A 12,692-nucleotide genomic window follows, 5' to 3' on the forward strand; every position below is an offset into this window, starting at 1 on the left:
ACCCAAAACAAAAAACAAACAAACAAAACAACAAAAAACAAAAAAACCCTAAAACCCCCAAAACAACAAAGTAGGAGGAAATTCCAAAGGTATGTTGTTGTTCTAGGTTTAGCATACATTTATACCGGAAGGACGGCTGGTGATATTTTGACTTTCTTTTTTTTTTTAATGCTAAAGGTAAAAAAAAGTGTGTTCTTTCAACACCCAAACCAGAGCAGAGAGACAGTAGTAAATTACAAATGTGGATAAAGTAACATCCACAGGACATGAAGATGGGGGGGGGAGGGGAGAAGGGGTAGGTTTTTGTATTCTTGCTGTTGGCAGGAAAGCTAAGCAGTCTTAAAGAACATTCTAGGCTTCTAGGTTTGCCATGAAGGGGTATCACAAATCCCAAGGCCCACCACCTACCCCTTCTCCTCTTCTCCGAGGGCACCTACCTTACTGTAAGTCACTACTGATAAGTTGTTTGCGTGACTGCTGGGGGACAGATTTACAGAGTTCTGTGAGAGTCTATTCTCATCTTGCTCGGTTTGGTCAGGAGCAGGAGCCCATGTGTTTTTGCTGATCGAGTCGAACTCGGAACCCCCAGGGTCTTTTAAGTTGTTTTCATCTGATTGTCGGTTCTTTTGGGGAGAGGCAAACGGGTTGAAGTTTCCTTCTACCTTGCGATGCGGCTGTGTGTTGAACTCCGTTTCAAAAGATGACAGCTGCTGCGTTACTCCTAAAAGTCCACCCACCTCCACACTGAGAATCACCCAGATGACATCTGAAACAAAAAGGCAACTCACATCAATGACAGGCATACCCTCAAGGCCCACAGCAGCCACCACCAAAAACCCCAACCATCATCCAAAGCATAAAGAGCTAATTTTAAAAGCTTGCTGACAAAGTAGCACAGTGCATTTGCACTGCGTGAATTTCTACATTTTTGGTAATGTCAAGTTCAAACTCCAGTACACATTCAGTAGAGGTCTATCATAAGACCCATGAAACTATTTGTGAAAAGGATACCAGCTGATTCTGATGCACAGCCACATTTGGAAATCACTGCTCCAGAGAACAATCATCTTTAGGTAGAAACCCAAAAGCTATTTTCCCAGAATTATAATCTCTTTGTGGTTTTTGCTTTATTTTGAATGTATATAACTTAGAAAACTCAGGGCAGGCATAATTCTTGAGCCAAAAAATGCTTATAATTACTATAATAAGCAACCTATCAACTGTCCCCTCCCCACCTCTAGCAATTTAGAGTGACTACATATTGTCTGAACTAGGACAACTGACAATAAAGGGGGAAGCTATTAATAATGACACCAGGACATAAGTGTAAACCAGCACTAACCCTGACTATTAAGACAAATATCACCTAGGGTGTTTTTTCTCCTAACAACCTATGTGATCAAAGGATACCAAAAATTTAGTCTGTCCCAGACTTTCTAAAATAATCCAATTCATACACCAACTTTGCCTTTGTTATAATAGAGGGACACCCCACCATCTACATTGAAACCATAAGACATTTGTTTTAGAAGATGCACCACAGGACTTTTGGTCATAATTCAGTTATTTCCTCAACTGCCAAAGCTAAGGGTTCAAATAGAAGAATAAAGAAAGAGGCTGTTTCCTTTATGTTTGGCACCTCAATTTAGAGAACAGTGACATCAACTTTCCTGCTGGAAGGCTTTTAAAAAGCAAGCTGCAGGAAGGCCAAGAAGTGGGAACCCAGCTGAAAAAAATATGAAAATCTGTCCAAGGCTCTTAAATAACTGCTGAATGATTGATAAGAAAAGGCTAATAAAATTCATCGGTTACCTAAACAGAAATACAGGTAATATTAAGCCTAGGGGGGAAAAAACACTAAAAAGTATAGTGAGGAGATTGAGGAAAACCCTCTTGGGCTGTACTTATTCTCAATTTTCAATTTGGGTTCTGTATCTGAGGACGGCCATAAATACTCAATTTGTGTTCAGCGGTTTGGGAGCTCTATTAAAAACTTGGTTGCAAGCGAACAGCTAGGAGCCAGAACCCTAGTAAGTGGAGATGCAGTGACACCTGCTGTTCACTTCTGGAACTAGCAATTCTTTGCAGCCACTAGCTGTGCTAGCATGTTAGGAATGGGGATCCATTCCAGACCCTTTTCATTAAGGCAAAGGTGAATCCTCATGTAAACTAGTACCATAAAAGTTCAACCTGTTAATTAACATTGTAAGCCAGGATATTCAGCATGCCACTTCACTCAGAAATCTGGGACAGTGCCAGGAACAGTGGGTCAGAGAACTTTCATTCAAAGCTCGAAGTCAATCTCATAAACCAACATGATGTAGGCCTTAAAGAACAATTCAATGGCAGGCACCCGAGAGAGATTCATTCCATGCTTTCCTCTCCTAGCTTTCTAACCAAAGGCAACATTTCTTCACTCTATTGTTTGTTTTCCCTAAACAGATATGCCCTGTCTTACAGCATATTAATTCTTACTTCTTCTCTTTCACCCCTCTGTTTTCCAAAATCCTTTTGTAAGTACATAATGTTTTACATACTCAGCTACAGGTCATGTGCTTCCTTCACTTTGCTTATGGGAAAGGATAGTCTTCTGAAGACTGTTATCAGTATATGAGGCTAATGACATTTTCCTCCCTGGCTTTAAGAGCTAAAGCTTCTTTCATATAACTCATAGAGCCATGTCACATGTAAGCCACTGCACTCTCTTCACCTTGGCTATTCTTCTGTACCATTCACAGGCTAAATACAGTAGCTGTAAAGAGAAGGTCATTTAAGAAACCATTGGTTTATAAACGCCAACAACGAACACTCCAATTCTGATCTTCTAAATATATGTCTTCTACATGGTTCAATCTCAGCCATGTAGGTACTACCACTAGCCTTCACATTTCAGAATGTGTCCATTCCAATCATGGTGTGTGTGTGTGTGTGTGTGTGTGTGTGTGTGTGTTAATCAAACAAATAAAAACAGCAGCAGAAATGGACCCAATAAGCTTGTTTCAGAGAGGCTGACCATTTCCAGTTCTTGCCAGATGCCTTAATTACTGAGATAAGAACTGCCAGCCACGTTATTTTACTACTTGTGATGATAAAATCATAGCTGTAAGAAATCTTAGGGGTCATCTAATGGAACAGCTGCACTTTCTTGATAAAGGATCTGAGGTCTGGAGGTAGAAGTGATGGACCCAAGATCAGATTTCAAGTTAAAAGCCAACTTACATGGTGACTGAGAACGCTCAACTCAGAGTAACTGGTATAGCTCATATTTATTTTTCCTCAACAGAACTTGAGAACCCAAGAATCCAGGGAACTAAAGCTATAGTTAAGTCAGTCTTATTTCCCAGGCCAAAGTATCTTTACCCACAAACATATATGATCTTTGGCACCAATAATAAGAATGGGCCAACATTCTAGGATGTCCTAGAAAAGTAGCCAATAAAGTAGAACCAAGTGCCAAGCCTACACATTCAGGGCTTAAGACCAAATGGAGAAACTGATTTTAGAATGTGTTGCCTTAAGGTGGTTTTCAAAAAGCACCTGGACCAGGACTTTGGAACTAGATGGTACTGTAAATATTGTTTCATTCAATTCGTCCCTTTTACATATAAAACCTTCAGCAAGTATATAACTTTAATAAGTATAAACTTCCTTTTGTAGAAATGTATGATAAATTACTGAAGAGAGAACATGAACTTTTTATTTCTTAAGTTTAGATTAGAAATGCAGAGTAAAAGGGAAATATTTTACTTGAAGCCCAACTCCATAATCTTAATGAACCATGGTGATATACAAAGACATCTCAGATTATGGTGGATATGTTAAAAACATATCTAAAAGCTAGCATCACAGATCAAATCACATTATAATAAACATAAATAAACATCTACAATTTGTCCACCAAAACAGAATTGCTAAAAATCAGTACAATATTCAAACTGGTAAATTTGTTTCTTGTGGGGATATGGATTATAAGACAGGTACAGCATGGGTACATGTGTACTGGAGATGAACAGTGAAATGGTGGGAGCAAGGTTCCTCATTGTTGAAGAAGGATATTATAGATGAGCAAGAAAAGAAAACATTCTAAAATGAACTCTGTGGTACTAAATTAAAGTCCAAGACATCAATATAAACTCATGTTTATCTTGATATATATGTAGATGAAGAAACACAGAAACAATGATAGATATGTCGGCATTCAGAGATTAGTATGTATACACATGCTACCCAGCTCTGCCTGCTGAGAAGGCCTAGAAGTAATGACAGCCCAGCAGCATTAAACATACCCAGTGGCCAGTGGTTTCTGAACTCCATTCTCCGATAAAAAGAACAAGGGGTCCTCAGAAAAATGGCTGATTCTAGGGCTAAGTCACGGAAAATAGAAGATGAGCCTGGACTATATTTGTAGTATCAGAAAGTAAGGAAGTGTTCAAAAAAACCCAAAAGGATAAGAGTATGTCAAAGGGATGCATGAGTCACCTAAAAGACCTCCCTCTGGCCAAAGCTGGAATAATTCGGGCAACAAGATAAATAACATAGTACTGGATTATAACTCAAAGTATAAAAAAAATACACATGAGTCCTTAGTGATATAAACAAATGATTAAATAAATTGATGAGAAGAATCAAATTTCTTTACATAAGAACTCTAAGTAAGGGGTCCTTGGCTCACTTACAACTCTTGATCTCAGCTCCAACTCTTGATCTCAGTTCAGGTCTTGAGATGAGGATCGTGAGTTCAAGCCCTGCGTTGGGCTCTGTGCTAGGTGAGAAGCCTTCTTAAAGAACTCCAAATAATATACGCAGATATTCCTCCTTCTAAGAGATGGAGTTTAATTCCATATATCTCCCAACCCATTTTGAGTATGGACTAGACTCAGTGATTTGCTTCCAAAGAACAGAGTAGGGAATGAAAAAAACAATAACTTTTACAACAGATAAACTGGCAACCAAACAATTTAATCAAGTGACCAATTTTAATCACTAGTGATGTTATGGAAACATCAGGTGCCCCCTGGGAGGGCACTTCACCTCTGCAGCATTGTTCCCCAAACCTGTAACATCAGTCTAAATTGAGGAAAACATCATAAAGGCTCAAACTGGGGGACATTATAAAAGGTAATTGCCAGTATTCCTCTAAACTATCATGGGTCATGAAAAATATGGAAAAGACTGAGAAACTGTCAGGGATCAGAGGAGACTGAAAGACAAGACAACTACATGTAATGTGGTATCCTAGGACGGATTCTGGAGGTCATGAGTGGAAAAACTGGCAAAAACTAAAGTCTGTGCTCACTTTGGCAGTGCATATATTAAAACTGGAACGATACAGAGAAGATTAATGTGGCCGCTGTGCAAAGACGACATGAGAATTCGTGAAGTGTTCCACATTTTTTTCAAAAATCTAAATAAAGTCTGGAATTTAGTTAATAGTAATGTGCCAATGTTGAGGTCTTCCTTCTAACGAGTCGTCCATTCAACTAGACACCTGAGTTCACTCTTCCATGCAGTGTGATGTCTCTCTTCTTCTGTGCAACCCCTTCTCAGTACACCAGTAAGAGCCAGTTAACAGTCTTCAAACAGAGGGAACAGCAACAACTATACAAATAAGCCATCATCTGGATATGCATGTTGGGCTGAAGCTGCCCAACGACATCCAGAGCTTGCTTCTGTGACAGAAGTCACTCACAGAAAGCAATAATCTGCCACATCAATATGTCCCACTTGGTCTGGACATCCCCAGGGAAAAGGCCAGGAGACTTGAGAAAGCACAACTTTTACATATTAAGCTTACAAAGACACCTCAAAATGGTTCAAACTGTGTCTAGGACTGAAATCTTGTAGGCTTCTGACGCCTAGAGCAAATGCCTTAGACTTGTCCCCAGGAGTCGTGAAACAAGAATGCCACAACACCAGGAGACACAGCCTGGCTTTAGTCAGTGTGTACATCGAAGACTACCATGGAGGTCCTATCTAGGTTTGGACGTCGTGAATTCAAATCCTAAAGCTCAATGCACCTTAAAGTGCAAGAGGAACATCACATTTCCCCTGAGGATTAAGAAACAACTTGGATCTGGAGAAGTAAAGAGGCTCTAATCGAACTGCTGGGCTAAAGCTATGGGTTCACATTTCATCTCTGTAGGAGGGCTGGATATGTACTGCCCAGCTTCCATGACAGAGGCTTGAAAGGAGAGAGTTTGAGCACTGGTAGTCTATGGACCGAAACATTGCTAGACAGTAAGCAATTCAAAGGTCAGTGTTATGAGCAAGTCTCAACATACTTGTGTCTGTCTCTAGGAACTACCAAGGCAGCAGTGTTTGTGTACCACTGTGAAAAAGAGGCACTTCCAGTTGTCCTTGTCTCAACTTCCCAGTCTCAACTTCCGATCTACATTTCCACCTTATTTACTCCACACAGAGCCTTGCTCCCATGACACGTGCCCATATACTTTCGCTATGTTTACCAACACACCACCTATCGCAGCATCTAAGGGGGAAGAAGGCTGACCAGGCTCCAGTTCATCAGCTGCTCAGAGTGACTGCTGAAGGATAGCCTCTACTCAAACCCTGTTCCCTACCCATCCTCATTCCCCACCCCATCTTGCCACAAAAGCATTAGAACCTTGTACGTTGGTTTCAGTATTATTCTTAGGAATTTCCTTTTAAAATGCAAATGCCCCTCCAAGGAATATATTAAACTACCTTAATATATTAAGGTCATTATCAAATCAACATCATTATCAAATCAACCAATAGGCACAAGTTCAAAAAGGGGAGAGGAAAGGGCCTAAGAAAGAGCAGCAAAAGAGGGGTGGGGAGGGGAGGGGATGGGAAGGGTTCCTGGGGCCCTGTATAACAGGGAGAGGGGCTTGGAAAGAAAAGCTGAAACGGCAACTAAGAAACTATTCCTACTTCACAATTTTCCCAAATCATGCCCTATTTACCAATTATGAGCTCTCACCTTAATTTGGGGGTGGTGTGGGAGACTACAGTAATCATTCTAATTACTTAACTACTTGCTTCAGTCATAGGAAACAAAAATCTATACTTCCCAAATCCAGTAAATCAGTGCCATGGAACTGAAAGAGTAAAAATATATCTGAGATAAAAGATGGAAATCAGCTCAGAATGAAAAATGAAAAAAATTACCCTACCATGAACTGGGCTTGAAGTACAGACACTTACTTACAGATAGAGGCAGGTGCAAAGTTAACAGGAAACATTATTTCTCCCAAGGTCAGGCAGCCCCTATAAAAGCTGTTAACAACCCTCCGAGTGACTATTGCTTTCTTACCAATGATGCCCCCAGACCCATTCTGTTATAGCATCTATTACTGAGGATACCCAAATGTTAAACTGCCCCTGCCTCAAGACAGCATTCAAACCCTAATTAATCCCCCCTTCTAATCCTGCCTCAGAAATAGCTGCCAATCCCAAATTGATCCCCATTTCCCTTAGAGCTTTCTCAGAATCCTTCAGCAAGAACCCAAACCTTACAAAGGCTGCTTCCCTCCTCCCTCTTGTTGTGTGGCATTCCAGAGTTCCCCTGAAATGCCTGCCCTCACCATATTAGCATCAATAAATCTGGTTGTGTCAGACTACAGGCTTGTTTCAGGTGACCTTTGAAACCAGAAGCCTTCATCTCTTCCCCCTTTTGGCTTCAACTTATAGACGCAGAGACTCCAGCCCTTCCTATTTCCCTTCTGGTACAGACAGCCCTCCCCTGAAGTGGGCCCAGCTGGCCCAGCCACCAGCTGACATTATAGGCAAGAGGAATGCATTCATTCAATGGTAAGATGGTGAGAAAAAAGACAGAAGGAACAGCCTCAAGAATAAATAAAACACAAGGACACCTGGGTGGCTCAGTCAGCTGAGCATCCATCAGGTCATGATCTCGTGGTCGGTTCGTGAGTTCAAGTCCCACATCGGGCTTGCTGCTGTCAGCATGGAGCCCACTTTGGAGCCCACTTCGGATCCTCTGTCTGCCTCTCACTCTGCCCCCCCACCACTTGTGCTCTCTCAAACATAAATAAACATTTAAAAAAAAAGAATAGGGGCGTTCACTTTCAAATGTCCCCTCTCTGTAAAGAGAGCTTTCCTATTATTCTTACTTTCTTATCTTATTAAAAAAACAAAAAATAAAAAAAGAACAAAGAAAACACAGAAGTAGAAGCCTAGTCACAAATGTTTCAAGGAGGACAGAGTCATCAACTGGGTCCAGTGCAACTAATAATTCAAGTAAGTTGCGAAGTGAGAACAAAGCATGGAATATAGCATCATGCAGGTCACTGGTGTTTTGGAAAGAGGAGTTTCAGTGGTGCAGACAGAAGCCTGATGGAAAGAATTCAAGAGTCTAGAAATCAGGAGGTGGAGACAACCATTACTGATACAAAATTTTCCAAGGAATTTTTCTATGAAGGAGAGCAGTGAAATGGGGAAGAAACTGGAGGAGGAAAATAATAGCATTATATGTAACAGCAAGAATTTTTTAAAAACTTGAATGTCCATCAATAGTGACTGGCTGTAAAAATGATGACATTCTACCAGAGGGGATACTCCACAGTCATAAAAAGAAATGAGGATTTCTAGAGTGATCTCTGGAATATATTATTAAGTGGGGGGGGAAAAAAGTAAGATGCAGATCAGTATCTTTAGTTATGATACTTTTGTGTGAGAAAAGGGTCAAATTTCTATGTGTTGGCTAGTATTTGCAAAACAAACAACACTGAACAGATAAACCATAAATAAATAAAAATGAGTATCTTAGGGGGAGGAAGGGGACTGGCTGAAGGAGGCAGTAATGGGAAACTTCTCTAAATATTCCTAAATTGTGACTTAGAAATAGTAGAAATGTCTTAGATAATGAAGAAAAAAAACCCAGCCAAACAACAACAAAAAGAAAACAAAAACAAACAACCTAGGTCAAAGGGAAACACAGTAAGGACTGGAGATCAATTCTGTAGGATGGGAATTGGCATAGGATAGGCGCACAATAAATAGGAAATTATCTATGCACAATTTAAGTAGCACCATTTAAGTAGCATTAAAAAAAAACAAACAAAATATGTTTACGGTGTTGCCATGTTGGAAGTTAGTCAATGTTAAGAGTAATGTCTGATGACTGGCTATGTCTAGTTAGAGGACTATGACAATGACAGTAAACAAAAAGCAGATAAGGCCTCCTTACTTGGGCAAGTTAACATTTAATGTTGTAACTTAAAAATCAACTAGTTTGATAAGACTGGGCATTAACTTGTCAGTGAACACCACCTGTGGTATGGAAGACAACACCACAAAATAGTAGCCAGTTTTCAATTAAGCATATTACTTTATAGCAGACTGCTCTGCAGACCACCTACATCAAGAACATGAGGGCTATGTGTGAAAAAAACAGATTCCTGGATCCCTAACTGCAATGAACTAAAATAGGTTTCATACATAAAATCTAAGAGTTTATGATACCTATAAAAAGGGTATTTAACCTTTAACTTTTCCTCCTGATTCATTAGTTTCACTGAAAGCAACTAGAGCACCAACTTCTTCCTCTAAAAATTGGCAAGTAAAGGTAAAGAATCAAGCACTGAGTCTAGCCTGACTGTAAAACTGAATTGCAAGGTATCACTGTTGATGAAGAAAACTTTTCTTTTTATCCCAGAACTACTCCAGCTAATAATGTGGGTGGAAGAAATAATCACTTTGTAACCCCTGATGAAATGACTTGGGCAATAATCGTCAATGAATGAAAGCCATTAGGCTAAAGGTTGCTTGAGAAGGAGGACCTCCGCAATGGAGGGATCAGGCAGTCACTACTTGAACCCTTTGATCGCTCTCGGCATCACTAAAACCGTAACAATTTTCAAAAGCCAAAACAATTTTGAAAAAAGAATGACATTGGAAGTCTCACACTTCCTGATTTTAAAACTTACTAAAATACTACAGTAATCAAAATAGTGTGGTACTGGTAAAAAGATGTACAGATCAACAGAAGAAAAGAGAGACAGTTCAGAAGCAAACCCTCCCATATATGGCCAAATGATTTCTGACAAGGCTGGCATGGCCATTCAAAAGGGAAAGGACAGGGCGCCTGGGTGGCTCAGTCAGTTGGGCGTCCGAATTCGGCTCAGGTCATGGTATCACAGTTCACTGGCTTGAGCCCTGCATCAGGCTCTGTGCTGACAGCTCAGAGCCTGGAGCCTGCTTCAAATTCTGTGTCTGCCTCTCTCTCTGCCTCTCCCCAGCTCACACTCTGTCTCTCTCACTCTCAAAAATAAAATAAAAATGTTAAAAAAAAATTTTTAAAGGGAAGGGACAGTCTTTTCAACAAGCGCTGTTAAATATCATATCATATTCAAACTGAATATCATATACAAAAGAATAAAGATGGAACCTTACTTTCACACTACATAGGTACAAGAATTACCTCACAACAGATCAAAGACCGGAGTGCCCGGCTGGCTCGGTCAGAGGAGGATGTGACTCTTGATCTTGGGGTTGTGAATTTGAGCCCCATGGACACAGAGATTACTTAATACAACTTTAAAAAAATGGATCTGGGGTGCCTGGGTGGCTCAGTCAGTTAAGGGTCCGACTTCGGCTCAGGTCATGATCTCACAGTTCATGGGTTTGAGCCCCACGTCAGGGTTTGGGCTGACAGCCCTGTCTTCCTGTCTTCCTGTCTCTCTGCCCTTCCCCACTCGCACTCTGTCTGTCTCTGTCTCTCTCAAAAATAAATCAACATTAAAAAAATAAAATAAAATAATGGATCAAAGACCTAAACATAACAGCTTAAAGTATAAAACTCTTAGAAGAAAATATAGAGGGGTAAAAAAAAAAAAAAAGAGGAAAATATAGAGGGAAAGCTTCATGACACTGGATTTGGAAATGATTTCTTGGATATGACACAAAAAGCACAGGCAACCAAAGAAAAAATAAACTGGACTACATCAAAATTAAAACTTTCATCCATCAGGGGTGCCTGGGTGGTTCAGTTGGTTAAGCATCCGACCTCCGCTTAGGTCACAATCTCATCTCGTTGGGCTCTGTGCTGGCAGCTCAGAGCCTGGAGCCAGCTTTGGATTCTGTGTCTCCCTCTCTCTCTGCCCCTCCCCCACTCATGCTCGCTCGCACGCTCTCTCTCTCTCTCTCTCTCTCTCTCAAAAAAAAAAAAAAAAAACTTCTGTGCATCAAAAGACAAAATTAACAGAGTGAAAAGATAACCCACACAACAAAGAATCTGCAAGTCATGTATCTGATAAGGGTTAATACCCAGAATATATAAAGAACTCCTACCTAAAAAAAACCCAAAACCTGATTTAAAAAATAACTTTAACAGATAAACTGAATAGCCAACAAGCACATGAAAAGATGCTCAACACCACTTATCATTAGGGAAATGCATATCAAAACTCATAACACCTTACACACATTAGGATGGCTACTATCAAAAACCAGAAAATAAAATAACAAGTGTTGGCAAGGACGTGGAGAAACTGAAACCCTGGTGCACTGTTGGTGGGAGTATAAAATGGTGCAGCCACTATGGAAAACAGCATGGCGGTTCTTCAAAAAATTAAAAATACAACTGCCATATGGTCCAGCAATTCCACTTGTAAGTGTATACCCAAAAGAACTAAAAGGAGGCTCTCAAAGAAATATTTCTATATCCACGTTCATAGCAGCATTATTCATAATATCAAAAGGTGGAAGCAATCCAAGTGTCCAGTGATGCATGAATAGACCTAAAAGTGTGGTATATACATACAACTGATTATTACTCAACCTTAAAAAGGAAAGAAATTCTGATACATGCTACAACTTGGATGAACCATCAGGACATTATGCTAAGTGAAATAAGCCAATCACAAAAGACAAATATTGTAATACTGTATGATACCACTTATAGGAGGTACCAGAAGAGTCAAATTCGTAGAGACAGACAGAACAGTGGTGACGTCAAGAGCTGGAGAGAGAGAGAAATGAGAAGTTATTATTTAGTGGGTACAGAGTTTCAGTTTTGCAAGATAAAAAGAATTCTGGAGATAAGTGGTAACGATGGTTGTGTAATAAGTACTTAATGTCACTGAACTGTATACTTAAACATGGTTAAGGTGGTAAATTTTGTTATGTGTATCTCACCACAATTAAAACAAACCAACCAACAAAAAATACCCTGAGGCCCAGTAACTTTAAGTTAGTTGCTCAAGGTCAATCATGAATATATTATGTGGCAGAATCAAAAACAGAAACAGAAGTCAGCTCTTTTTAATCCTAATCTAGTGCTTATCTATAACACCATGCAGCACTCCCACCGCTAGTCAGTTTTGAGTGTTCCACCAATCAGGAAACAGATACTACTTATGGAGACAACTATTTCTGACAGAAAATATGTAAATATTAACATCCTCACTATTTACATTTCTATAGCCTACTTATAAAGCATAATCTGAGTGGGTAACAGCACAACTACAGAAAATTAATGTAGATTGCAAGTACATTGAAGCAACTTAAAATATTTAAATTTTATTATTATTTTTAAAATTCTTATTTATCTTGAAAGCCTGCAAAAGCCCAGGGGAGGGGCAGAGAAAATCCCAGGCAGTCTCTGAGCTGCCAGCACAGAGCCCGATGTGGGGTTCGATCCCACAAACCATGAGATCATTGACCCAAGCTGAAATTAAAAGTTGGGCACTTAA

General features: G+C 39.9%; 1 protein-coding gene and 1 non-coding gene across 4 annotated transcripts in view; one reads left to right on the forward strand and one right to left on the reverse strand.

Moving 5' to 3' along the window:
* ILRUN (inflammation and lipid regulator with UBA-like and NBR1-like domains) overlaps positions 1 to 12,692 on the reverse strand; it is a 96,960-nt gene that overhangs the window by 19,554 nt on the left and 64,714 nt on the right. For all 3 annotated transcript variants that reach the window (XM_045497972.1, XM_045497970.1, XM_045497971.1), the window contains one exon: positions 438 to 766. In XM_045497972.1, coding sequence (XP_045353928.1) covers positions 438 to 766 — 329 coding nt within the window. The remainder of the gene's footprint in view (positions 1 to 437; positions 767 to 12,692) is intronic.
* LOC123610009 lies at positions 5,293 to 5,395 on the forward strand. Its single transcript, XR_006718048.1, has one exon. It is a non-coding gene; the product is annotated as a U6 spliceosomal RNA (small nuclear RNA).

The sequence above is a fragment of the Leopardus geoffroyi genome, chromosome B2 (assembly GCF_018350155.1).
Source record: "Leopardus geoffroyi isolate Oge1 chromosome B2, O.geoffroyi_Oge1_pat1.0, whole genome shotgun sequence".
NCBI classification, from domain to species: domain Eukaryota; kingdom Metazoa; phylum Chordata; class Mammalia; order Carnivora; family Felidae; genus Leopardus; species Leopardus geoffroyi.